The 27,030-nt window shown below is 38.4% G+C and overlaps 1 protein-coding gene across 8 annotated transcripts in view; it reads left to right on the top strand.

Annotated features, from left to right (window-relative positions):
• Positions 1–27,030, top strand: part of NBEA (neurobeachin) — a 672,618-nt gene that overhangs the window by 611,617 nt on the left and 33,971 nt on the right. For all 8 annotated transcript variants that reach the window (XM_040267082.1, XM_040267084.1, XM_040267081.1 and 5 more), the window contains one exon: positions 18,736–18,903. In XM_040267082.1, coding sequence (XP_040123016.1) covers positions 18,736–18,903 — 168 coding nt within the window. The remainder of the gene's footprint in view (positions 1–18,735; positions 18,904–27,030) is intronic.

Here is a 27,030-nt window from a genome sequence, read left to right as displayed (position 1 = left end):
GAAGTAAAAAATATTCTGTAGTTTTTTTATGTTTTTAGCTATTAACAAATTTTCATTTAACATCTATAAATATAAGGTTAATTTTTTGAGAAAAAAGAAAGGATTTTACAGTTGTCTTTTGACAGTGTTCCTTATTGTAAAGTGGATTTTCCTTTCATGAGGACTAATAAAGGAATGGTAATTCAGTTATTTTTGCTCCCTTAGGAGAAGACAATCAGATGAGCATCTGTTGACTAATGCAACATATTCTAAAATGCTTGACATTAATGTCCATTCCTTATTTTTGTCTACTGGCTGTATCTGTTCTCTTTCTTCACTCATAAAATATTCAAAACAAAATAGTGTACATTTAGAACATATTTGTCTGTAAGAAATTGTAAGCTGTGAAACATACCTTGCTGCTGCTAAGTCACTTCAGTCCTTCCCGACTCTGTGCGACCCCATAGACATCAGCCCACCAGGCTCCCCTGCCCCTGGGATTCTCCAGGCAAGAACACTGGAGTGGGTGAAACATCCTTAAAGTATCATATACTTGACTTTAAGAGAACACTCATACTGTAAACGTTCTTAGAAAATGCAATTGCTTTTTAAATCTGTATGAGAGATGTCTGGTGTAAAAGAATGTGTAGATATTGATAGAATGTTTGCATGTGGTTATTTTATAGATTTTAATATATTTATCCATATTTAAGGAGATTTTAGTCTCAGTGTGGTTTTGGTATATGGAATTAATTGATTTACCAAACAACCTCTCTAGTGTTCTTGTTCTGGTTCTTGGCCAATTGAAGAATTAGATCAATAAACTCAATGACCTAAAATATGTTTTTAACCCTGTTTCACTCCCAGTTTTTTCCAGCTATCCCATAAATATGTTTTATTTTGTTTTGACAGTATATTTATTTGCATTAGAATCCAAATAATGCTCACATATTACAGTGGATCTCACATATCCCCAAGTCCCTTCTTTTGTAAGAGCTGTGTGATTCACATATATCACACAGATATAATTCACATACCATGCAAGTCAACCATTTAAAAAAAAAAGGGTTTTGGTCTATTCATAGAGTTCCACAACCATCACCACAGTCAATTATGAACATTTTTATTATCCTGTAAAGAAACCCAATTCCCTTTAGCATCCTCACAATTTCCCCCATTCTTCCAACCAGCCCTCAGTAACCACGAATCTACTTTCTGTCTCTATAAAGATTTGCCTTTTCTGGATATTTTGCATAAACAGAATCAGAAAGTATATGATCCCTTCCTCTACCCTGCCCCTGATTTTGTGTCTCTGTTTGTCACAGTCAGTCACATGCTGCCTTCAATTTTAGAGCTATCTTTTCTGTCTCCAAGAAATATTTTACTTTTAATATACTTATTCTAGAAAGTTGGTACTGAGGCAGTAGACTCAGTTTAAAGACTCATTTAACCTATCTTTAAAGTTACTAAATAGATCATCTGTAATCTAGTCTCATCCTGAGGTAATATCTTGTACACACGCGTGTGTGCGCAGTCGTGTCCGACTGCTTGTAACCCCATGGACTGTAGCCCACTGTAGCCCTCCTGTAGCCCTCCTCTGTCCATGGGATTTTCCAGGCAAGAATCCTAGAGTAGGTTGCCATTTCCTTCTCTAGGGAATCTTCCTGACCCAGGGATGGAACCTGTGTCTCCTGCATTGACAGGCAATTTCTTCACCATTGACCCAGGGAATGGTGAAGTGGTGAGGTGATATCATGTAGTACCAGGATTTCTCTCACTTCTCAATCTATAAATTGGTACTTTTGGATATATGTTGTAATTTTATACTATTTTCTTGAGCAATAGATTTATCTCTTTAATTAATCTTTAATGTGAAGGATTTATACTTTAGTGATGCATGTTTCTAAGAATCTATGCTTATTTTTAGAACAGATAGTCCATTTTTACCACAGTACCCTTACATACTTGAATTTGTTATTGCTGTCATTTAGTTGCTAAGTTGTGTCTGAGTCTTTTGTGATCCCCGTGGACTGTAGCCACCAGGCTCCTCTGTCCATAGGATTTCCCAGGTAAGAATACTGGAGTGGGTTGTCATTTCCTTTTACAAGGGATCTTTCTGATTCAGGGATCAAAATCATATCTCCTGCACTGCAGGTGGATTCTTTACCTCTGAGCCACCAGGGAAGCCCCACATACTTGAATACTGACTATGATACCAGTGTAAAGATACTACATCTACAAATTCAACCCTAGAACCCACTATGTACTGAGTGGTTTCCGAGTTGAGTGGTTCTCAGTTTCTCAGTCATATCTGCCCTGGTGCCTGCAGTAGTATTTAGTCACCAAATATTTGCTGAGTGAATCACATAGGGGCAGTAAGGATTTTAGCATGCTGTCTAGTCAGGTCCAAACTAGTGAAATAAAACAAATCTTTCACTCAGGCAAGCAAAGTAGCAAAAATTGTTGGACCAACTTTTCTCTTGCTCATGCTGTTGATTGAACTGATTGAACACAGGTTTTCATGTGGGCACTGATAATTAATAACTGCCAGCGCAGTTCAGTTCAGTCACTCAGTCGTTTCCAGCTCTTTGCACCCCCATGAATCACAGCACACCAGGCCTCCCTGTCCATCACCAGCTCCTGGAGTTCACCCAAACTCATGTGCATCGAGTTGGTGATACCATCCAGCCATCTCATCCTCTGTTGTCCCCTTCTCCTCCTGCCCCCAATCCCTCCCAGCATCAGGGTTTTTTCCAATGAGTCAACTCTTCACATGAGGTGGCCAAAGTATTGAAGTTTCAGCTTTAGCATCATTCCTTCCAATGAACACCCAGGGCTGATCTCCTTTAGAATGGACTGGTTGGATCTCCTTGAAGTCCAAGGGACTCTTAATAGTCTTCTCCAACACCACAGTTCAAAACATCAATTCTTCAGCACTCAGCTTTTTTCACAGTCCAACTCTCACATCCATACATGACCACAGGAAAAACCATAGCCTTGACTTGACGGACCTTTGTGGGCAAAGTAATATCTCTGCTTTTGAATATGCTATCTATGTTGGTCATAACTTTCCTTCCAAGGAGTAAGCGTAATAAGTGACAGGTGTTTATATTAGAGAGAGATTGTCTTAGGGTTTAAAAGTTCCCTGGCTCTGGAATTTAAGCTCTCCCATTTACTAGCTTCATTGCCCTGAGCAAATTATGAGATATCTTTTGTCCTCATATGTCTCATCTGTAAGGTGGGAATACCTTATATATGTTTTTTTTAATATAGAAACATTATTTATCATAAAATATACTTGTACAATTTAATGATTTTTAATATATTTACAGAGTTGGGTGACCATCATCAAAATCTAATTTTAGAACATTGCTTTTACCCCAGAAAGAGCCTATGCCCACCCCCAACCCCAGACAGCCATTCATCTTTTTTCAGTTTCCTTGGTTTGCCTCTTCTGGATATTTTACTTAAATAGACCCCTATAATATGTGCTCTTTTGTGTTTGACGTCTTTCACTTAGCATAGTTTTTTAAGTCCATCCATGTTGTAGTGTATATCAATTCTTTGTTCCTCTTTTTCATAACAATGCTCCACATTTTGTTTATCCATTCATCAGCTGATGAACTTTTGGGTTCTTTCCACTTTGGGGCTATTAGGAACAATGCTACTATGAGCATTCCAATGGACATCTCCATATGTACAAGCTTTTTCCTTGCTTTGGGGTTTATACCCAGCAATAGAATTGCTCAGTTCAGCTCAGTCACTCAGTCATGTCCAACTATTGGCGACCCGATGGACTGCAGCATGCCAGGCCTCCCTGCCCATCACCAGCTCCTGGAACTTGCTCAAACTCATGTCCCTCACGTCGATGAGGTCATCCAGCCATCTCATCCTCTGTCATCCCCTTCTCCTCCTTCCTTCAATCTCTCCCAGCATCAGGGTCCTTTCCAGTGAGTCAGTTCTTCACATCAGGTGGCCAAAGTATTGGAGTTTCAGCTTCAGCATGAATCCTTCCAATGAATATTCAGGGATGATTTCCTATAGGATTGACTGGTTGGATCTCCTTGCAGTCCAAGGAACCCTCAAGAGTCTTCTCCAACACCACAGTTCAAAAGCATCAATTCTTTGGCATCCAGCTTTCTTTATAGTCCAGCTTTCACATCCATACCTGACTACTGGAAAAACCATAGCTTTGATTAGATGGACCTTTGTTGGCAAAGCAATGTCTCTGCTTTTTTTTTTTTTTTTTAATTTATTTATTTTTTATTTTACTTTACAATTCTGTATTGGTTTTGCCATACATTGACATGAATCCACCACGGGTGTACATGCATTCCCAAACCTGAATGCTGTCTAGGTTGGTCATAGCTTTTCTTCCAAGGAGCAAGTGTCTTTTCATTTCATGGCTGCAGTCATCATCGGCAGTGATTTTGGAGCCCAGTATACCTGCTACTGTGGGCAAGAATCCCTTAGAAGAAATGGAGTAGCACATAGTCAACAACAGAATGTGAAATGCAGTACTTGGGTGCAATCTCAAAAATGACAGAATGATCTCTGTTTGTTTCCAAGACAAACGATTAAATATCACAGTAATCCAAGTCGTATGCCCCAACCAGTAATGCTGAAGTTGAACAGTCCTATGAAGACCTACAAGACCTTATAGAACTAACACCCAAAAAAGACGTCCTTTTCATTATAGGGGACTGGAATGCAAAAGTAGGAAGTCAAGAGGTAACTGGAATAACAGGCAAATTTGGCCTTGGAGTACAAAATGAAGCAGGGCAAAGGCTAATAGAGTTTTGCCAAGAGAACACACTGGTCAAAGCAAACACCCTCTTTGAACAACACAAGAGAAGACTCTACACATGGACATCACCAGATGGTCAATACAGAAATCAGATTGATTATATTCTGTGCAGCCAAAGATGGAAAAGCTCTATACAGTCAGCGAAAACAAGACCAGGAGCTGACTGTGGCTCAGATCATGAACTCCTTATTGCAAAATTCAGACTTAAAATTCAGAATTGCTGAGTCATGTGGTAAATCTATGTTTAGCTTTTTAAGAAATTAGCTGTTTGCAAAGTGACTCTGTATCTTACATTCCTACTAGCAATGTATGACTGTTCTAGTCCCTCCATATCCTCTTCAACACTTGTTATTTTCAGAATACAGTGCTTCTTCAAAATAAATCTATATAATATCACTGTAAACACATATTATCAACCTTCATGTTCAGTGTACTAGGAACTAGAAGGATTGTGTATAATATGGTGAACTAACTGTTTCTCAAACATTTGCTTTCTCTCTCCAAAATAATAAGTTTTATAACTAAAATATGAGAAGTAAATACATGTGCATTTCTGAAAATGGCATAAAACATTTTTATTATAAGTAATAAGTTCCAGTTCACAGGTGGCTCAGTGGTAAAGAATCTGCCTGCTAACGCAAGACATGAAAGAGACTCGGGTTCAGTCACTGGGTTGGAAAGATCCCCTGGAGGAGGAAATGGCAACCCACTCCAGTATTCTTGCCTGGAAAATTCCATGGACAGAGGAGCCTGGCGGGCCACAGTTCATAGTATCACAAAGAAGCAAATACAACTGAGCACATAACAAGTTCCAACTTGGTTTCTTGAAGAAATGAAAGAAGCAAAGCACCATATTTTTTCTCTGTTTAAAAACAATTCTTGGTATCTTTTAAGCATTAATGAATTTCATAAAGCTTGTGAACCAACCCTATTCTGCATAGAATGAAAGACTCACACCAAATTCTGCTGATTTGGGGGAGTCAGACTGCCTGCCTCTTGCTTCCGTGAGGCACGAGGAGGCAGCGCCAGGTGGCACCAGTCCTTTATAGGGAGTGGCTAGCCAGCACGTAACAGGTGGCTTGAGAACGGGTTAGTCTCTGGGTCCTCTTTAGTGGGTTTCCCTTGAAGGGGCTCTATAGGCTAGAAAGGGAAAGCTACCACACGCATCAGCAAGACTCTGTGTCTATAGCCGCCATTCTTGGTATATTAGAATTGAGCCAAAGGCCAGACCCAAGCTGCTGCCTCTGGGAAGGTTCTTAATGCATCAGAGCTATCCAGACACCTTTCAGGTGTAGCTGGTGTGTCTAACAACTGCTCTCCTGTCTCAGGGTCTCCTGTACTGCTTTTCTTTAAATTGAAGCTTTTCTTCACAGCATTCTGTTCATAGTTTCCTTTGCTCCAACTTCTGGTCCATTTTCCCATCATACTGATGGGAAATGATCATACTGATGTTATGAAGAAATAGTCATCTGTGTTAAAACTGGAAAATGTAACCAGCTGTCTACCTCTTCTTTTTTGCTGAAGAAATATTTACTTGATGAATCTTTCTATAATATACAAAGCCTGGGTGGTAATATAAAATATAGAAGTATTTAAATTTTCATGAGTTTTCCGTGAATTCTATGAATACAACATCCATTTTTTAATATTATTTTATAATATTAAAAGTTTCTATCTTTATATTGGCTCTAAAGTTCATACAGGATTCAGTACTTATGAAATGGGTTTAGAGAAAACGTGCTTTAGTATATTTATAACTTGGACTGGGATTATCTTCAGTGATTTGAAGGAGTTCTTTGTAATGAGCCTAAGGTAAAAAATGAAAATGTCATATAGCCCAAAGAAATGACACTCACATTACCACAAAAGGCCTTCAGCTCTCGTGTGGATTAGTATTCTGCATCCATACAAAGGAATATTCCCTCCGTCTTCTATCAAGCTATCGTTAACAACTTCAAGGCAAAGTAGACAAAAATAATGTTGTAAAAAGAGATATCATTGATTATAAATGATCAGTTTCATTATTCTATGCCAACAATTAAAAAGGCATTTGATGCATTTGTAGAAGTCTTTACATCCTGACAGCTTCATTTCCTTTTATTTTTTTTAATGAAGCAGTACTTGGATTTTTTAATGATATATTTCTTTTAGTCCTTTTTTTTTAGTTGTAATTGATTGCAGTTGTTTGTATTTTGTAAATACGGTGACAAGCTTTGTGTTTCACTGAAGAACTGTGACATTCAAAATTTAGTTTCATTAGCAAATCTGGAAAAGTGATATAGACACTTTGAGTAGGCATTTCAATAAATTCTCAGTGCATTGAATTCATACATCAAGAATCAGTTTAATTTATCCACATGAAGCTAGGCTGATTGCAACCGACGCACTCATGAAACATTAATAAAGCACTGTGTTCAGTTCTAACATGATTATAATCTGACCTCCTCACAAAGGGCAGAAATAGAAAGTATCTCTGATAACATTACCCTAATGCTGGGTTCATCAATCATAATCTGCCCTTTCTTAAAATTTGTTTTAGAAGAAGGGCTTCCACGGATGTGCACTGCTAATCTCCCCAGCCCTCCACTCAGTGTGTTCCTGGTTGTCTGCAGAGCAGGCGCGGTGCACTGAGGCAAAGAGCGCAATGCCGTGGCGTTTTCCTTTGAATGTATTACATCCTTTATAAAGTGTCTTTTGTAATAGGTGAAAATCAGCATTTAGGGTATATTGTACCTTGTTCAAAAATGAAGTTCAGCAAATAGCGTAACATAAGAATTACTGGCAGTCTTGAAAAATAGATAGGGCTTCCCTAGTGGCTCAGTCAGTTAAGAATCCGCCTGCAATGCAGAACACCCAGGCTCCACCCCTGGGTCAGAAAGATCCCCTGGAGAAAGGAATGGTGACCCACTCCAGTATTCTTGCCTGGGAAACCCCATGAATAGAGGAACCTGGCGGACCCTACAGTCCATGGGTGGCAAAGAGTCCGATATGATTTAGTGACTAAACCAGCACCATTGTGATACGCACATTGTGTGTGAGTGCCCGCCCTGCCACCTGTTAGCCAGGACTCTCTGGACAAATAGGGTATCCTTATCCCTCGGAGCTTCAGAGCATCCTCATCTCTGAAACTGGGGGTTTGCGGGTCATGTAACCTTTGTTGAGAGCCAGCTCTGAACAAGGATGGAAAACACAGAGAAGATGTGGTCATGAATCGTACTCTAAATCAAGCTAGAGTAAAGCCTGATTTAGGGATCCCTTCATTTACCCCAGTCTTCACACTGCCCTGGGCTCTGGAGACATAAGCGTGAGCAGCAGAGCCAGTGGCCATTCAGAAGCTCACCTTCTAGCTAGGAACCCACAGGCTGAGTAAACACACAGGCTCAGTCAATGCTCAGTCAGCAGGTAACCACTGACAGCTCCTGGTGCTATTTTGCGTGTTTGGGGTATAGTCAGTTACCAATGAACAGAGAGAGATCCCTGCCCTCATAGAGCTTGTTCTCGATCAAAGACAGATGGACAATAAACAGAAATTAATAAGTAAGGTATCTGGTGTTTTAGCAGGTGATCAGTACTGTGGAAAAAAAGTAGTGCAAGGCAAAGGGATCAGAAATATGGAAGTGGATGTCAGATTTTACCTATGTTCTGAGAGGATCTCTTAGGCTGCAGTTCTGGGAATGAACTGTTGAGGCACAGAGTAGCATCAGGCACATCTGTTGGAGGTACTGGGAGGGGGGATGGTGACTTGGGCCAGCGCGGTAGCCGTGAAGGTAGTAAGAAACTGATCAGCTCTGGAGAATTTTTAAGTTGGAGCCAGCAGTTTCCCTCTGCAACTTCCTTGCAGTGGCCATTTTCCTTCCGATTTCTCTAGTCCCACAGAGTCAGATAAAGAAAGGTTGGGGGCCAGGTGTACAGAGTCATAATGGCTAGAGCAGCAAAGAGAGAGCCACTGCATTTTGGTGCTTTTTTCTAGGATCGGGGGAAGGGGAGAATGGACCGGGGATGGGGGTGGCGGGGTTAGTGCCTGTCAGTTTTTACAGAAATTTGAGCATCAGGAAAAGCCCAAGTCAACATGTTTATCTTCTACCAAACTGTGATCTTTTTTAAGTACATGCCTTACTTATCCATCTGTATATCCTCCAAGGCTGGCGCCTGGCATGCAGTAGGTGGGCTGTAGGTTGGGACATGGCTCACTTTGATTATTTGCATTTCAGTGGGATGTGCTGGAGGTCAGAGATCTTGCCTTGTTTGTCGAAGTCTCCCTGGGGAGACTTCCTGGTACATAAGAGGTGCTCCATATGGAATGAATAAATGATGAATGAATGAATGGTCCCCCCTTTTGAGATCTTCCTTCAGATGCCCTTACAGTTTACTTCCTCCTTGTAGTCCTTAATTGTCACAAACTCAAGGACACTTTCTATGACCACCTGCTCTAAATCAGAAATCCACTTCCCATCCATACATATCTCTTGACTTTCTTTTTCCCTTAACATTTATCACCTCTCGACATAAGCTCCATCTCACTAATAATCTTGGGCTTAGTCAGTCTCTCTCTCTCTGATAAGGATTTTGGCTCTAATTCTAAGATCTGCAGTAGTGTCTGGCACATCGCAGATCATCAATCAGTATTTGTTGAATGAATGAATGAATGAATGAATTTCCCACTCACCCTCACTTCCTGACATTCCTTCCTTCTTTTGGTGACCGACACATCTTTCCCATAGTTTAAATAATCACCCAATAAATATTTATTATTTAATGCTGAGTTAGGAGCTACAGGAAATGGAATAGAAGCATTAGATACAGTCTCTACATTCCAAATGCTTAGATTCTAATTGAGGATGTAGTGCGTGTGGCCTGTTTGAAACAATTAAGTGTTAATCAGTAATAACCCCATTCCTTTGTCTAGCACTTTACAATTTATATGCAAATTGATTTTCACAAGTAAATTTGTATACATTATTTACTGTATTAAACAAGACGATACTCATGATAAGTGTCATAAAAAGTCATAAAAGACTTCATAGACTTAGGTGGAGAACTCAGAAAACAAACATTGGACTTGAGTGAGGATGTCTCGGATTTGCAAAAGAAGCAGCAGGATGAAATGCTTTCATGTTAAGGGGAAAGGATCAACAGAGCTTCAGAGGTCATACCAGCTGCTATGTGCCCAGGGCTGTAAATTATGCTGCTGGAGCCAAGGATTTGTATCTAGAAGCCTAAAGAAATAGTGGGAGAGGGTGGGATCAAGGTTTGAAAGGTCTTAGGGGTCAGGTAAAGTTTACACTGAATGTGTTTTGCTAGGAGGAGCCTTGGAATATTTGAAATCAAGGGTGACAGAAAGAGCTGATGGTTTCAGAAATCCGTTCCACCAGCAGGGTACAGGACTTGGAGTGGAGGAGGAGGTCAAAGGCTGACAGTAGCCCATGTGGAGAGCAGTGAGAGCTCAGACTAGGACGATGCTAGCAGGAATGGAAAATAATGCAGTGCATTATACACCCAGAAAGCAATCAAGTAAGAGAATAATTTAAGCCCTCCAAAATAAACATTTAAAACAAACTCATCACTTCATGGCAAACAGAAGGAAGAAAAGTAGAAACAGTGGCAAAGTTTATTTTCTTGGGCTTCAAAATTACTGCCAATGGTGACTGCAGCCATGAAACTAAAAAACAGTTGCTCCTTGGAAGGAGAGCTATGACATAACTAGACAGCATATTAAAAAAGCAGAGACATCACTTTGCCGACAGAGGTCCATATCATCGAAGCTATGGTTTTTCCAGTAGTCATCTACAGATGTGAAAGTTTCATAAAGAAGGCCAAACGCTGAAGAGTTGATGCTTTCAAATTGTGGTGTAGGAGAAGACTTAAGAGTCCCTTGGACAGCATGGAGATCAAACCAGTCAATCCTAAAGGATATCAATCCTGAATATTCACTGGAAGGTCTGATGCTGAAGTTCCAATACTTTGGTCACTTGATGCAAAGACCCGACTCATTGGAAAAGACCCTGATGCTAGGAAAGATTGAAGGCAAAAGGAGAAGGAGGCAGCAGAGGATGAGATTGTTAGATAGCATCACCGACTCAATGGACATGAATTTGAGCAAACTCTGAGAGATAATGGACAGGGAAGCCTGGAGTGCTGCAGTCCATGGAGTCACAAAGACTTGGACACGATTTAGCAATTGAACAACAGATGTTATGTTTATTTAAAATAATTACAGTCCCTGGTTTCAGAACAAAGATCCTGCAAGCTGCATGGTGCAGCCAAAAAATAAATAAATAAGTCTTTCACTACGTCATTACTATAACTTCGATTTAATCATGAAGAGAAGCCAGCATAGACACTTACAGAAGAAGTAGCAATATGAATTTGTTGTTGTCCACTAGTATATATGCAACTCTATTTGGTTAGCTTTTCCAGCATCAGAAGCAGATTTCTGAGGCAATACGAGAAAGGGCTTGGAAATGTTCCTATTCTAATCTAGAAGAAGAAATAGAAATTCTATATTCTTAAATAGAAGAATTCTGAAGAAAATAACATTCTCTCCTCACAGTTAATTCCACTAGCCTCGTTTCCTTTTTTGTAAGTTTCTGAGCTGCTTTGTCCTAAACCTGCCAGAGAAAGAATTCTCTGCAATCTAATATACACGGGACAATATGGAAATTAGACTTAGGTTACTATTATTCATCTAAGAGATATCCTCTCTGGTTCAAATCTCACTCTTTATTTCCTTCCTCTCAGATCCCCAGGGTAGAATTATGGATTGGGAATTGGTTTATCTGGGCTTAAAGCAATTGCTTCTGCTTTTAGATATGCAAGGAGAGAGTAAAACAAGCTATTAAGACCATTATAACCCTAATAGCTTAGTAATCAAGTATTTCTTTCTGTTTTTCAATTGTATTTGCAATAAAATCTTGTTTCAAAGTCCAAAACAGGTTCATGCCTGAAAACACAGTTCTAAAGAGAACAAATAAGTAGATATAGCATATATTTACTAGCAGATTAATACTGTTCAAAGTACAGTTAATCTCACTGTCAGGCTTCAACTTTAGATAGGTCTTTATGCTTTAATTATGTGATATCTAAAATTCATTTCTTAGATATGCATCTGATTTAGAACCAGACTTAGCTTTTAAGTGTTTTGACTAGATTTTCTTTTCTTTTTCCTGCAGTGATTAGCAAGACAATCTATAAGACTGTCTATTTAATCTGTTACCTGATTATTCCTTTGTCATTTAATTTTATAACCCCCTGAAAAAAAACCTGAGGCAAAATTAGTTTTTATTGTTTGTTTATTAATTCACTCAACTATCTAATGTATAGAATAGGGTAAGTACAGGCATAGAATTTTTTAATGTAATTAAAGATTTTTGTAGAGAGCCTTGAGTTTGAAAACTGAGATGAAATGGATAAATATAAGGAAAAATATCAAATGTCAAAACTGGCACCAGAAGACCTTACAAACCTTAAAGAAATTTAAATAGTAAATCTTTCCAGCCCCTAAAATATCCAAGACCATGTTATTGTGTAGGTGAATTCTACCAAATTTTTAAGAGATAAAGAATTCCTTTCTTAGGCAGATTATTCTGTTGCAGGAAAGGGGGACCCCTTCCAGGGCCCGAAGCTGGGCTCTTGTCTAACACTCGGAAATGAATTGTCTGAGGAGACACATGTGCTGACAAAGCAAGAGATTTTATGGGGAAAGGGGACCCAGGTGGAGAGCAGTAGGGTAAGGGAACCCAGGAGAACTGCTCTGCTGCATGAGTCTCTGGTTTTATGGTGATGGGATTAGTTTCCGGGTGGTCTTTGGCCAATAATTCTAATTCAGAGGCTTTTCTGGTGGCTCACGCATCGTTCAGCCTAGATGGATGCTAGCCAGAGGGATTCTGGGAAGTGGACGAACTCGCGGTGTCTCCTTTCGACCTTTCCCAAACTCTTCCGGTTGGTGGTGGCTTATTAGTTCCGTATTCCTTACCAGGATCTCCTGTCATAAAACAACTCATGCGAATTGTTACTAAAGGGCCCGGCCAGGGTGGGTGGTTTCAGTCAGTGTGCTTCCCCTAACAATTCTAGAAAATATAACAAGCCATTCAGCTCATTTTATGAGACTACTGTAATCTTGATTCCAAAGTAGTTAAAGGGAAGGAAAGGAAAAAATTAATAGGGCTGATTCATGTATGGATATAAGTATGAAAACTATGGGTAATAATATCACTCTAAGTAATAATAATCTAATAGCCCAGTAATTATAAATCTGTATTAAATGTGTGTGTGTGCATTGACCCTTTTAAGATCAGAGAAAGGACTGATATCCCATGTCACCACTGTTGTTTAATATAGTTCTCAAAGTTGAAAACAATTCCATAAGAAAAAATAAAGACATTAACTAGTAAGAGTCAACAGGAACATGATCAACTTATAGACATCAATATCATTTTACTATGTCATCTATAACTGAATTTAAAATATTACGGTTGTATCAAAATTTATGAACTTCCTGGGAATTAACTTAACTAGGGTTACCCATGTCCTTTATGTCGTGGTTCATGCATGGGTTGTAAAAGAATTTCCAGACATGAAACAAAATGAGAGGGAAATAAAGTTTATTGAAGTGGGAGATGCTATTAGAACAGCCAGCTACCTCAAGGGAGAGCCAACATTGAACAGGTGTCGTTAGTCCATTTTTAGAGCCAGGGTACAAGGAGCAGGATAGGGGTCTTGAGGATCATTTGCTGATTGTATGAGGCACATATACTGGGTGGGGAAGAGTAAGGTAAATACCTTCTCCCGATGGGGTAGGATGATGGACAGGGAGGCCTGGCGTGCTGCGGTTCATGGGGTCACAAAGAGTTGGTCACGACTGAGCGACTGAACTGAACTGAACTGATGGGGTAGGAGGGGAGACAGGTTATACTGCTCAGGAGGACTTGAAATTCATTAATAGTTAATAAGATGGGGAGGGAAGGATGATAGGGTCTGGTTTTTTCCATTCCTGCATTCCAAGGCCCTCCTTAGTGTTTTGTTTTGTTTTGTTTTCCTGTTTTTTTGTCCTTGGGACACCACACTTCATAGAGAAAATACTAACTTCTGTATGTAACAAAGTACTTAGAAAATGATCTGTTTAAAGAGACATTCTGAGACCATGAATGGGAAAACCTAATATCGATTTTCTCAGATTAACCTATAAATTTATCATAATCCCAATCAAAATTATTTTGATATATCTATACATTTACTGTGAAAGTTACAGGAAAGAATTGTTGTTGCTTAGTCACTAAGTCATGTCTGACTCTTTTGTTACCCTATGGAAGTAGCCCTCCAGGCTCCTTCTGTCCATAGGGTTTCCCAGGCAAGAATAAGGGAGTGGATCACCATTTCCTTCTCCAGGGGATCTTCCCAACCAGGGATTGAACCCAAGTCTCCTGCATTGGCAGGTGTATTCTTTACCACTGAGCCACCAGGAAAGCCCACAGGGAGGAATAAAGGTCCACAAACAGCTGAGTTGGCTCTTAAAAGAATGAATCTATCAGATATAAAGATATCTAAGAAATAAAGATAAATTAAGATAACAGTAGAACTAAAAGGTTCAAAGAGCTAGAGACACACTCATGTATAGAGAGATAAATGACAGGGTAGGAACATAGGTAGGTAGATGATAGAAGAGGGAAAAAGCAAAAGGGAAGAAGGGTTGTATTGCTTTTTCTATTAATAGGAAGAATATTAGATTAACTGTAAACAATAGAAGTTTTATATCTTTGTTTCAAATATACAAGCGCTAAAGATGACAGCACACATTGCTTAAGAAAAGTGTGTTTGTTTAATAGATGGTATTGGAAAAACTGACTTACTATAGTAACAAAAATTATACTGGATCTCTTCAGCATATTAAAAAGCAGAGACATTACTTTGCCAACAATGGTCTGTCTAGTCTAAAGCTATGGTTTTTCCAGTTTTTATGTTTTCCAGTTTTCCAGTTTTATGGTTTTTCATGTATGGATGTGAGAATTGGACTATAAAGAAAGCTGAGTGCCAAAGAATTGATGCCTTTGAACTGTGATGTTGGAGAAAACTCTTGAGAGTCCCTTTGACTGCAAGGAGATCCAACCAGTCCATCCTAAAGGAAATCAGTCCTGAATATTCATTGGAAGGATTGATGCTGAGGCTGAAACTCCAATACTTTGGCCCCCACATGCAAAAAACTGACTCGCTGGAAAAGACCCTGATGCTGGGAAAGATTGAAGGAAGGAGGAGAAGGGGACAGCAGAGGATGAGATGGTTGAATGACATCACCAACTCAATGGACATGAGTTTGAGCAAGCTCCAGGAGTTGGTGATGGACGGGGAAGCCTGGCGTGCTTCAGTCTACAGGGTCGCAAAGAGTTGGACACCACTGAGCAACTGAACTGAACTGATTTTTTGACACATATAGTGAATTTGGACTCTAGATAAATTAAAGGCCAGTATATGAGAAGTAGGGCTTCCCAGGCAACTCTAGTGGTAAAGAACCCACCTACCAATTCAGGTAGATGTAAGAGACACGGGTTCAGTCCCTGGGTGCCCTGAAGGAGGGCACGTCTACCCACTCCAATATTCTTGCCTGGAGAATTTCATGTACAGAGGAGCCTCTGGCAGGCTGCAGTCCATAGGGTTGCAGAGTTGGACATGACTGAAGCAACTTAGCATGCATGCACGCATATGAAAAGTAAAACCATAAATATAACACAGCTGACACATCAGAATATACAAAGTTATCTTCATTACTATAAAACAAAATCCCAAGATCATAAACGTAAAGAAAAAATTTTTGTTGCTTCAAAATTAAGAATTTCTATTCAACAAAGAACAACATGGATAAAGTTAATAGACATGTGACCTTTGGGAGAATTCATTGCAAAATTTGATGCCAACAAACTACTACCTGAAATATATAAAGAATTTCTGGAAAAAAAAAGTAAAGACAGGAACTTTCATAAAAGAATGGGCAAAAAGCACGAACAGAAAATGTACTGAAGAGGAAACCCAAATGGCCAACAGCATATTAAAAACATGTCAAACCCCTCAGTAATCAGAGGAAAACCAATTGTAACAGCAGTGAGACACTGTTTTGTATCCGTAACACAGGCTAATATTAAGCGCCTTGGCAATACCAGTTGTCAGTGGGGATGTGGCCATGTAGACACACCTTCATGCACTGCTTGAGGGAGTGGAGACAGAAACAACCAGTCTACACTGATGACTCAGACTCAGGTTATGCGCATCTAGCACAGGGAGAAGGCGCTGGCAGCCCACTCAGCACTCTTGCCTGGAGAAGCCCAGGGACGGCGGAGCCTGCTGGGCTGTAGTCCACGGGGTCACTAGGAGTGGGGCACAACTGAGCGACTTCACTTTCACTCTTCACTTTCATGCCTTGGAGAAGGAAATGGCAACCCACTCCAGTGTTCTTGCCTGGAGAATCCCAGGGACCGGGGAGCCTGGTGGGCTGCCATCTCTGGGGTCGCACAGAGTCGGACACCACTGAAGCGACTTAGCAGCAGCGCAGGGATATATCAGTCCTACTCCAGGTTATGAGTCCCAAAGAAATTCTCATGAAGAGTCACACAGGGATGCAGGAGTGGACATTCGTCACAGAGCATTGTGTCACGCCACATAGGAGGCAGTCTAGTGCTCACTGCTGGGGAAGTTCTGAGCAGCCCCTGAAAGCAGTGGATTAGCTATGCCTAGCCACACGGCTAGATCCTAAAAAACAAGGTTAAGTGAAAAAAGTAAGAAACAATGAAATCCGTAACCCCACTCCATTTTTGTGAGTCAAAAATACACACCAAAAAAATGTGTGTGTGTAAAAAAATATGTAAAAAAAGTTACATGAATAATGTTTTATAAAAACACATACAAACAAAAGGAGAAACATTAAACACTTTATAGCATTGCCCATGGCAGAGGAAAATGAAAGTAGCAGTTGGAGATGCTAAATAAATGTTTTAGAACTCAAATTAGGAAACAGTGATTGTTGCTTTCACCCCTCATAGTTGCATGAGGTATTTAGTTCAATAATTTTTTTATTCAAATGCAATAAATTTCATTGACCCTTTCTTCCAAATATGTCTGGTAGTCTCTACAAGATTGATTTGAAATGGTTACTGCTGAGCTAATTATGTAATTATGTTGGTAAGATCTTCCTTTAAAGCATTTCACTACTGTTTGACTTCCAGTGAACAGATTTGTACAATAGCTACTCTATAAAGAACTTCCATTTATTCTTTTTTATTCATCCTTTCATTTATTGCACATGCACTGAATAATTATTGACTTCTCATTTATACAAATTGACCAAACCAATATGATAGACATAATCATTATGGGATTTTAACCAATGTATCTTTTGTATTTTCATCCCTTTTCTTGTTCTCTAGTCTGAACTATTTTGTCCAATAAGATACAGAGAATAGAAATTCAGTTTAGTTTTAATATGAAAGCTATCCTTTTAAAAGATCTGTTTATATTTCTGAATGAGAAACATTCATAATCACTGGTGTAAACAAAATACCAAAATTTTTTTAAATAAATCAAAAGGGAGTTTGATGGGAATAAGTTACTAGTTAAATGTGATCAAGGATCCATCTGCCACTGCAAGAGACACAGGTTCAATCCCTGATCCAAGACGATCCCAGATGCCACAGAGCAACTAAGCCCGTGCACCACAACTACTGAACCTGTGCTCTTGAGCCCGGGAGCCGGGACTGCTGAAGCCCACACACCCCAGAGGCCGTGCTTGGCAACAAGAGAATCCACGACAATGAGAAGTCCACTCATCATAACTAGAGAGTAGCACCCCCTTACCGCAACTGGAGAAGAGCCTACACAGCGACAAAGGCCCAGCACAGCCAAAAATAAATAAATAAATAAATAAAACTGTTTTTTTTAATGTGATCACAGGAAAAGTTGAAAAGTATCATTCAGATATTTTTTAGATTAAAAAATGAAATATAATTATCAAAGGGCTAATTTAAGAAACCATTTATTAATTGAATTCCAAGCTGGTTTCAACACCTTCGAAATCAGGGGGCATGCAGCCAAAGAATGACTTCATTCACATATTTAGTTACAGCTGTAATTGCAAAAATTGTTTTCTATGGCTTTGCATAGTTGAAATTTAAGAAGGTAGTGCTACAGCTTTTTCCTCATGTTGCTGAAATCGGTGTGCCCTTCAAATCAGTAAGAAGTTGATGATGAGTGAGGGTGGGAAGTGAGAGGCATAGTGAGCCGCACTGATGGCCACTGCTCGACTGCGGCTGACAGGGCTGCATGCCTACCTGCCAGGGCACCTCTGTGATGCTTTTGATGGCTTCTCAGGAAATGCAAAGGCCTCTTTTTTTTCCTGACTCTTTCTGGAAGTTTCTTATAGTGCCTAACTCTCAGTAATTTGCATTCATTTCCCACTGGCTAGCAAATACCTAAAATTACCCAGCGGTTCCTAAACAGTATAATAGCAGAGTTAACTCATATCAGGTCATTCCCTTTTAGTAGTGTTAGACGTAAATTTGAAGACTTTGGGCAGGAAAGTAAATATATATCAAAGTTTCTAATGAAATTGTTTACTTTGAAACTAATGTTTAAAAATTAAAAATGAAATTATTATGAATGGCATTAAAACAGGCATTTCAGATTCCTTTTAAACATGAATGTGTCTTTTTAAAGAAAACTATTTAATGTTAAAATTTATATCACATATTCAATTAAGTCAAAAGTACATTTAATAGTTAAAAAGAAAATTTTCTTTTAGGTCTGTGTTTTATTAGAGGTTGTACATTGTCATTTCTAATAGGTCTGACACATACAGGTGAAATACAGGAGGGCAAAGAATGAATTCTACTTATTTATATAGAATATTTCAAGCTAAGAATGGAGATTTACTAAATTTTCATGGTCTCTATCTCTTTCTTGACTGATTTCAGGCCCTGGAAAGTGAATTTGTTTCTTGCCAACTCCATCAGTGGATTGACCTTGTATTTGGATACAAACAGAGAGGACCAGAAGCAGTCCGGGCTCTGAATGTTTTTCACTACCTAACCTATGAAGGCTCTGTGAACCTGGACAGTATCACTGACCCTGTGCTGAGGGAGGTAGGTAATAAGGTGGATATTATTCTGAAAATTTCTGCCATCCCTTCAACACAAACTTGGCTCTCCATCTCCTTCTGCATAAATCTTCTTCCAGTGTAAATTTTATAAAACACAGATTTCAAGTTCTTGACAAATGTGAAGTGAGTATTGTATATCAAAAACAAGTAATGAGGCTACCATGTAGTTCCTTTCTGAAATGCAGACATATACAGTGCACTTTAGTATCCCTCTTTTATTTGTTTTATTTCAGCATCTTCATTGAAATGCTTAATGCCTTATGTGTTATAAATTAATGAAACCTCATTGAATATTTAAATATGAATAGTTCACATTAAAATAACCTGCCAGTACCTATTTTTTTAATAAAAGCAGAACTACAGCCTGCTAGACAGAATACTCAAAAAATGCATCAGTAAAATAGATGAGATTATAGTATGTTATTCCTTCACATTCTCACCCTGAAATTTTATAGCTAACAGTTGGGAATTATATGCTATAGTTTGTGTATAAGTATATTTTATGAAAATATTCATAAAATATATTATTTAAATCACTTGCACGTTTTACAAAATTATTTCAGATAGGTGAAAAGAGTGAAGATGCAACAGCTGCTAGATGAGTCTTGCTTCAAGGAAGCTGTATCTCAGTCTTCCATTCTACCAGATATCTGCCATCTGCTCTATGTAAAACAAGCAATCATTTCTACATTTCCAATCACTAGGATGCTTTTTTATTTTTTTATTTTTTAATTTTAGAGGTGGAAAACTCATAGATTTGGGAAATAAAGCTCTAAAAGAAAAATTTGCATCCATAAAGTTATTTCTTACAGACTTCTATAAAGACAAAATGACTCTATTTGTATGGCTTCAAGCAGAGAAGAGGAAAGGGAAGGGAAGAGCCTCATGTTCCTTGATCACTGAGCCCTTGGGGCTGAATATTTGGAGAACACGTTGCAAGCATATTACTAGGTGTAGTATTCTACCATGTTGTATGCACAAGGAAATGGGATTAGTGCCTGAAGCTGGAAGAAGGAGATAGGGACAGAGAAGGGATGAGTTAGAAAAGAGCCAGATACTTGAACATGTGTTGGTGAAATAAGGGATTTTGTCTACAAAATAATCTGATTAGTTTGTTCACACCTGGGAATTCTAATTCTGAGCTTAATTATTCTCTTAACAATGTACCCTTAACATATAAGTGCTATAAATGCCTTACCACTATATTCTCTTTTCAGAACCAGTACCTTTAGAATCAGAAAAAAAGAGAAAAGAATTGCAGTAGCTTATCCTTTTATGGCAAGACCAACTCCAGATTGTTTATTGACTTTTAAATATCATAAACATTTTTGCTCCTGAATATCTTAGTGTACATTTCCACCCATTATAATATGCTGTCCTTAAGTTGCAAGTTGATCATCTTGAGCAAAATAAAAATATTTTAAGCATATTATGCATAATGAAAGAACATAGCAGCATTAAAATTGACTGAAAACAGCAGATCTTTCCAACTTAAATTGAAGAAGGAAATGGCAAACCTCTCCAGTATTCTTACTGGGAAAATCCCATGGACAGAGGAGCATAGCAGGCCCCAGTCCATAGGGTCGAAAAGAGAGACAACTGAGTAACAGAGCATATTTAAATGAGAACAAAGAGATAAAGGAGAGAATGAAAAGGAAATGGAATTAGGATTGAGACTTTTTAAATGTGGATATAGTGTTTATTACTTGAATTCTATAAAAATACCTGCTACTACAAGGTTACACACCATTGCTTTGGACAGTAAAAAAATAACAAACTGTATAGAATTGTCAAACTGTAGAAAATCTCCATGAAACATTATATGAAAGAGAGTAATAAAAAAAAATACGGTTGGGAAGGGGTTCCAGCTTTCCCAATCTGAGGGCATAGTTGCTGAACACTGAGGTTCCATTAGAGAAGCTCCCAGAGTCACTCAGTGCCATGTATGTCCTCCCTACCTAAGCCCCTCGCCCACCTCTGTCACCCAAAAACTCTTCTGTCAGTTCTCAAAACACTAGGTGAGAGAGCATGTGCTTGGAACACTGTTACCTTCCTTCCGCCAGGCGGCACGGGCTCACACACACACTAGCAGAGCATTGGCCCTGACCCACCCACTGTTCTGCGGTTTAGATGCTAAGTCATGTCCAACTCTTTTGAGACCCCGTGGACTGTAGCCCTCCAGGCTTCTCTGCCCATGGGATTTTCCAGACAGGATTACTGGAGTGGGTTGCTGTGCTCTCCTTCAGGGGATCCTCCTGACTCAGGGATCGAACCCATGTTTCCTATGTCTCCGGCATTGGCAGGCAGATTGTTTACTCACTAATCCACCTGGGAAGCCCGTCCTGCCCAGAGGCCCTGTGTCAACTCAAGATAGCTTTATCTCTTTAAGACCACTAGGGAAGCACTTAGTATGTTGTAGATATGACAGGTAAAATGAGCTTGCAAGGAATAGGAGTTAATTGCCCCTCTCCACATTCCCCATGCTCACCTCCTTTACTCCACAACTAACATATTTCCACAAAATAAATTTTGTATTAATATTTAAGAAACTGCAAAGATGAGAACCTGCCTGAATCCTGTGAGCTTTCTAATGTGGCCAAGTCATTTAGTGTCCCTCCACTTCCATCGCTTTCTCCATAAAGAAGGGATAATACCAAACATATGTTTGCCAGCATAAAAGCATCTAGCATCTATTGTCACAAGAAAGAACCCTGTGGATAAGTGGAACAGAGTATACTATAGTCATTATTTGGTGGTCATTTTTGCCCCTATGCAGTGAGGAGGCTCTGCAAGGCACACTGCCTTCCATCAAAACATCAGCATTGAGTTCCAGGAGGTCTGCTCTGTGGTGCTGTGATTTGAGAGAGTTGCTCTATAGCTAAATGATCAGACAGAGGCTTTGGGGGAAAGTAGTGTTCAAAACGTTCAGCCTTTTATTGAGTTCAGTGCATTCCTTTTATTTGATAAAGTTTATCTTGAAGTGAAGTGAAGTCGCTCAGTCATGTCCAACTCATTGCGACCCCATGGACTGCAGCCAACCAGGCTCCTCTATCCATGGAATTTTCTAGGCAAGAGTACTGGACTGGGTTGCCATTTCCTTCTCCAGGGGATCTTCCTGACCCAGGGATCAAACCTGGGTCTCCCACATTGAAGGCAGATGCTTTACTGTCTGAGCCACCAGGGAAGCCCCAAAGTTTATCTTAGTTTTTTTAAATGTGAAATCACTCTATTTCACAAAGATAAAACCAAGGGAAGGTGGCAGTTATCTTATACTAAGTTCCAACTAGCCTAAAGAAGATAATTTTTAATGCCTTAACAAATGCTGATTTAAAGGAGAAATTTAATATACAAAAATCTACATAGGTCCCTTTTGTAAAAGAGAATAGAAAAGATATACACACACACACAGATATATACATCTACAGTCTACCTAGAACTTTGAAGTTAGGGCTAAAATTCGAAAAATGTCTTAAGGTTATTGATTCATTCTTCCTTGACAGGTGAAATCATGAAGCAGCACTAACCACAGCAATTATAGCATTAAAATGTCAAGAAATTAGAGGTCAGAATAACAGATAATTTTCTTCTCTATGTCAGATTTAAAATTGACATTCTTTGACAGCTTAGGATCTCTGGCTGAGAAAAATATGACAGCTTAACTTATTTTATACTTGTAAAGCAGTAATTGATAATAAACTTTACCATGACAGCCTCTGGGCAGAAACATGACAGAACAGTTTTGGTATCAAGCTCTTCATAACATGTAAACACCAGATCTGTGGGATATTAGGTATTATTTAAATTGTCTTAAGCCTGAGCTTTTATCATAGTCTTCTAGACACTTTTTTTTTTTTTGTAGATGAGCTCATCTGACTAAGCAGTATTTTTCAAGCATGATACTGAGTTTTTCATATTTATTTTTTCATGTTAATACAATTATGTGATTTGCTTTATGTTTTTACTCCCCAAATGATGGCCAAGAAACTTAATCCTATGACCTACATGAGAAACAGGCTATTCTGGTTTGTATCTGGTCCCATGGTTTTCTAACTCCTTACTACTCGAATATGGTCCATAGACCAACAGTATCAGTGTCAGCATCACCTGGGAACTTGTCAGAACTTCATACTCTACTCTCAGCAATGCCCCCGCAGAGCCTAGTAAATCAGAATGCTAGGAAATGCCCTGGTGACTTGTTTGAGGCATTACAGTGTAAGGAGCACTGTGCTACCGTTGGTCAGTCGCTAAGTCATGTCCGACTCCTTGTGACCCCGTGGACTGAGGCACGCCAGGCTTCCCTGCCCTCCACTGTCTTCTAGCTCCAGCCACTCTCCATACTCTTTGCCTCCATCCCAAGGGTATCTCAGAACATCCAGGAAGAGGGCTCAAGCAAGTTTATTTTGAAAAAAAAAAATTCTCTAGGAATTTTAAAATAACAGAATATTTACTTAGGATTTTGTTTTGTTTTGTTTTGTTTTTTGCTGTGCCACTGCAGCATGTGTGATCCTAGTTGCCAGAGCAGGGGTTGAACCCGTGCCGCCCTCATTGGAAGCATTGAGTCTTAATCACTAGCCGACCAGGGAAGTCCCTTACTTATTTTTAGAGATGATATTCTTCTTACTCCCAAAATGATTCTTTAAAATGTAAAAGGCTTTCTAATGGGCATTTCCATTTTAATTTGAACTGTAAGATTTTCTATTTTGTTTATGCTTTTAAATTTATTAGAACTTTTAACTCAGTAAAACTTTAGTAACTATACAGAAAATTTTAAGGTAACTTTAAGAAATCTTTATCAGCCATTTTTTTTTTCTTGTTTGTCCTTTACTCTTATAATGAGTGAAAAATGTTCTAAAATTGTTTCTTAAAATTATCTCTGTTATAATTAGGAGTATAATTAGTCAAGCTTGTCTGCCTCAGAGTATGATTGTTTGATCCCTAGCAGTCAATGAAAGATGATGGAAAGGTGAACATCAGATAACAGATTATATCACAGCCCCAACATCATTATTTGAGTGACATAAGGGAGTCACTTTAATGTACTTTTATTTAACCACCTAAAATATGATAATTGAAATGATATCTAACTCATAGGACTGTACTTGAGGATTGTATATGAAAAGATATGTGAAAATACTTTGTAAACTGTGAAGCACTACTGGACATTGATTACTCCTACCCCCAAACATAATTAAATGAAGTACTTATGGAAGAACTTATGTTTTAATAATTTATTTCTCTGTATCATCATATCTGTAGTGAATACTGCCAAACTGAAAAATGATTTAAATGACTTCTCTTTGACTGTGAGAGAGATATACACAGAAGTCTACCATAAAAGGCTTGTTTTGCTGGCAAATTATTAGAACATATGGACCATGCAGCATTTATTTATACATATAATACTCATTTATGTTTATTCTGGGGATATCAAAACATTAAATACGTTTTGATATTACCAGTAGTCATAAAAATGTGGTTATTTTAGTCTAATTTTCTGTTACCAGTATTTCTTAGTCTGAGACTATATATTCTGCATTTCTTTCTTTCTTCAATCTGATAGGGATAACAAAACATTCCTTTGGATCTGCTATGGTAAAAATATCCCCATAGGAAGTAGAATAGATCTCTTCAGTTTTCACTTTATTTTCTTGATGAAACATTCCTTGCTACTGCAGAGAACTGACATGGTAGGGCTGTCAAGAACCAGCAAGACAAATGTGTCTTTAACCAAAATAGCTGCAATGCTTACTTTCCTAGAAAAGGAACTCATAAAATTTATAAGGAAAAAAAAATGAACCCACTTTTCATCTTGATCATGTAAATGAAGATATTTATTGTGACAACGGTGATGGCCTCTATAATAATTGCCTATTCTTTCTGAGAATCGGTTATTCCTAGTCTTTTCCTTCCCTCACTTCTGACTTCTCTCTTTGATCTGACAAGGGATATTAACTTCCGCCCCTCCTGGATCGCTTGAGTGGGTTGTAGAACAATATTGTCTGTTTACTGGTGCCGTGACGCCTAATTGTCTTCAGATGAGGGATGTTCAGGGTTCTTCTCCTAGGCGACTATTCTGAGGCATGATAACAAATGATCAACAAAAGGGCAGATAAATATTTCTTAAAACCATTTTCATTCCCCCCTATAATTACTGGAAATTTTACAGAGCTGAAAATCTTAACAAACTCAAAAGTCAAATTAAAATAGAAAGAAAAGCCATACATTTTAAATTGTTGGAGTAGAAATACACATTGGGTCTCTTTTACATTTAAAGAATAATTTTGGGAACAACAAGACCCCTAAATCTAGTAAGAGTATAGGTTCAAATGTATCTGTTAATGTGCTTCTCATCTGTAGCAATAAAGCATACACTGAGATAATTCAAGAATACAGTTTCTATATAGAAATTAGTATCAAGAAAATTAATGATACACATTTAATTTTGATTGGTGAATAAATCTTTTAATTTAGTTTTATCTTTTCTCCTTCTAATTACTGCAGTCCTTAGCTAGTCCATAGTCATCAATTATCCATAGAAAAGCGTAAATAATGCACTTGGTCAAAGTGAGATGTATGTCATTTATGTGAGATATGCTTTTTTTCTCTCTTTGTGTTATTTTTATTGTGTGGTGCTGAGAAGTGCTAATTATTGATTTTCAGAAATTAACAGCAAATGCTTTTACAAGCATCTAAAGTCATATTTTACACAAGGAAGAAGGGTGAAAATTGCAGCCTGCTGTTTGTAATAGGAATAGCTGAAAGAGACTTCCTTATCTTCAGTTAACACAATTTCAGTTATATTACACAGTTGTTACCTTAGCATAAATTAACAATTATTCAAAACATACTGCATGCTTCAGTTTCTTGAAGTGGGTATTACTCAAGCTAAGTACCTAACTATTTTAGTTAGATGTTTAGGACTTTTTTTAAAATGTTTTAAACATATTGATAATGAGTCTATTTATAGCCATTTGATCTCAGTATAGTATATCTAAATTATTGTTTCCCATTTATGTCAAAGAAGAGCATTTTGCTTTGCCAAATATATGCAGTACTATTTTTAATTTGAAATTAATTTAGTGAAAGGGTATGATTTCATTTTGTAATGTTTATACCCACACCTGGTGAACCTTAGTCTTCATATCTTTCTACGTACCAAACAAATCCATTTCAGCTTTATTATTTTCATTATTGTCTTTCCATGATCAGACACTCCAAGTGAATTTATTTTGTGTAGTGAAGAAGGTCACCACCGATACTACTCTCCCTTCTCCCCGCCGCCTTCTCCTCAACCTCCTTCCTCCTCCATTTCCTGAATCAGCCAGCATAGAGTTTGCTTTATGTGAATTTATTCATCAAGGGAGAATTTGGCATGGATATTGTACTGTTGTTACCTCTCACATATCATTAAGTATTTCTGGACTGAGTCTTCTACTATGTACTATTGAATGATCAAACCCAAAGTGGGCAAAGAACCAAAAACCTGGGGGCATCCTTAAGAACTAATCTGCTAAAACTCTTGCTTCCAGGTCAATCTGAAAATTATCCAGAACAGAATGTTTTCATTCTTTTTTTGAGGGTTAACAAGCATAGATTGAAAAAGACTTCATGGCCTCCCCCAAGAAGCTTATAACAGTGTTTATCCCTCAAATATTTTAAATCTTCAATAAAAATCTTACTTGGATGTAATCACCTTTTGGTCAGTCCTACTTGGAAATGAAGCAAAAGCTAGCCAGCATTTTTCTTATTTATTATACCTGAATACTAACCCTAGTTATGTCCATCAATGTGCTGTATGTATCTCAGCACATTGCCCTTTCAAAGGGATAATGAAGACTCCGAAAAATGATATCCAAATGGTCAAAAAGAACAGGGAAAGAGTCGAAACATCACTAATCATTATGCAAATGCAAAACAAAACCACAGTGAGGTGCCACTCCATACCCACTAGGTTGGATACAGTCAAACAAACAGAAAATAGCAATGTTGGCAAGGATGTGGAGAAACTGGAATCCTTGAGAGTACTATGAGAATGTAAAACGGTGCAGCCTCTCTGGAAAACAATATAGAGGTTCCCCAAAAAATTAAAGAGAGACTTACCATATGATCT

This window comes from Oryx dammah, unplaced genomic scaffold (assembly GCF_014754425.2).
Source record: "Oryx dammah isolate SB20612 unplaced genomic scaffold, SCBI_Odam_1.1 HiC_scaffold_24, whole genome shotgun sequence".
In the NCBI taxonomy this organism is placed as follows: domain Eukaryota; kingdom Metazoa; phylum Chordata; class Mammalia; order Artiodactyla; family Bovidae; genus Oryx; species Oryx dammah.
The sequence above is the reverse complement of the archived record's forward strand: the minus strand, read 5'-3'. Positions and strand labels throughout refer to the sequence as shown.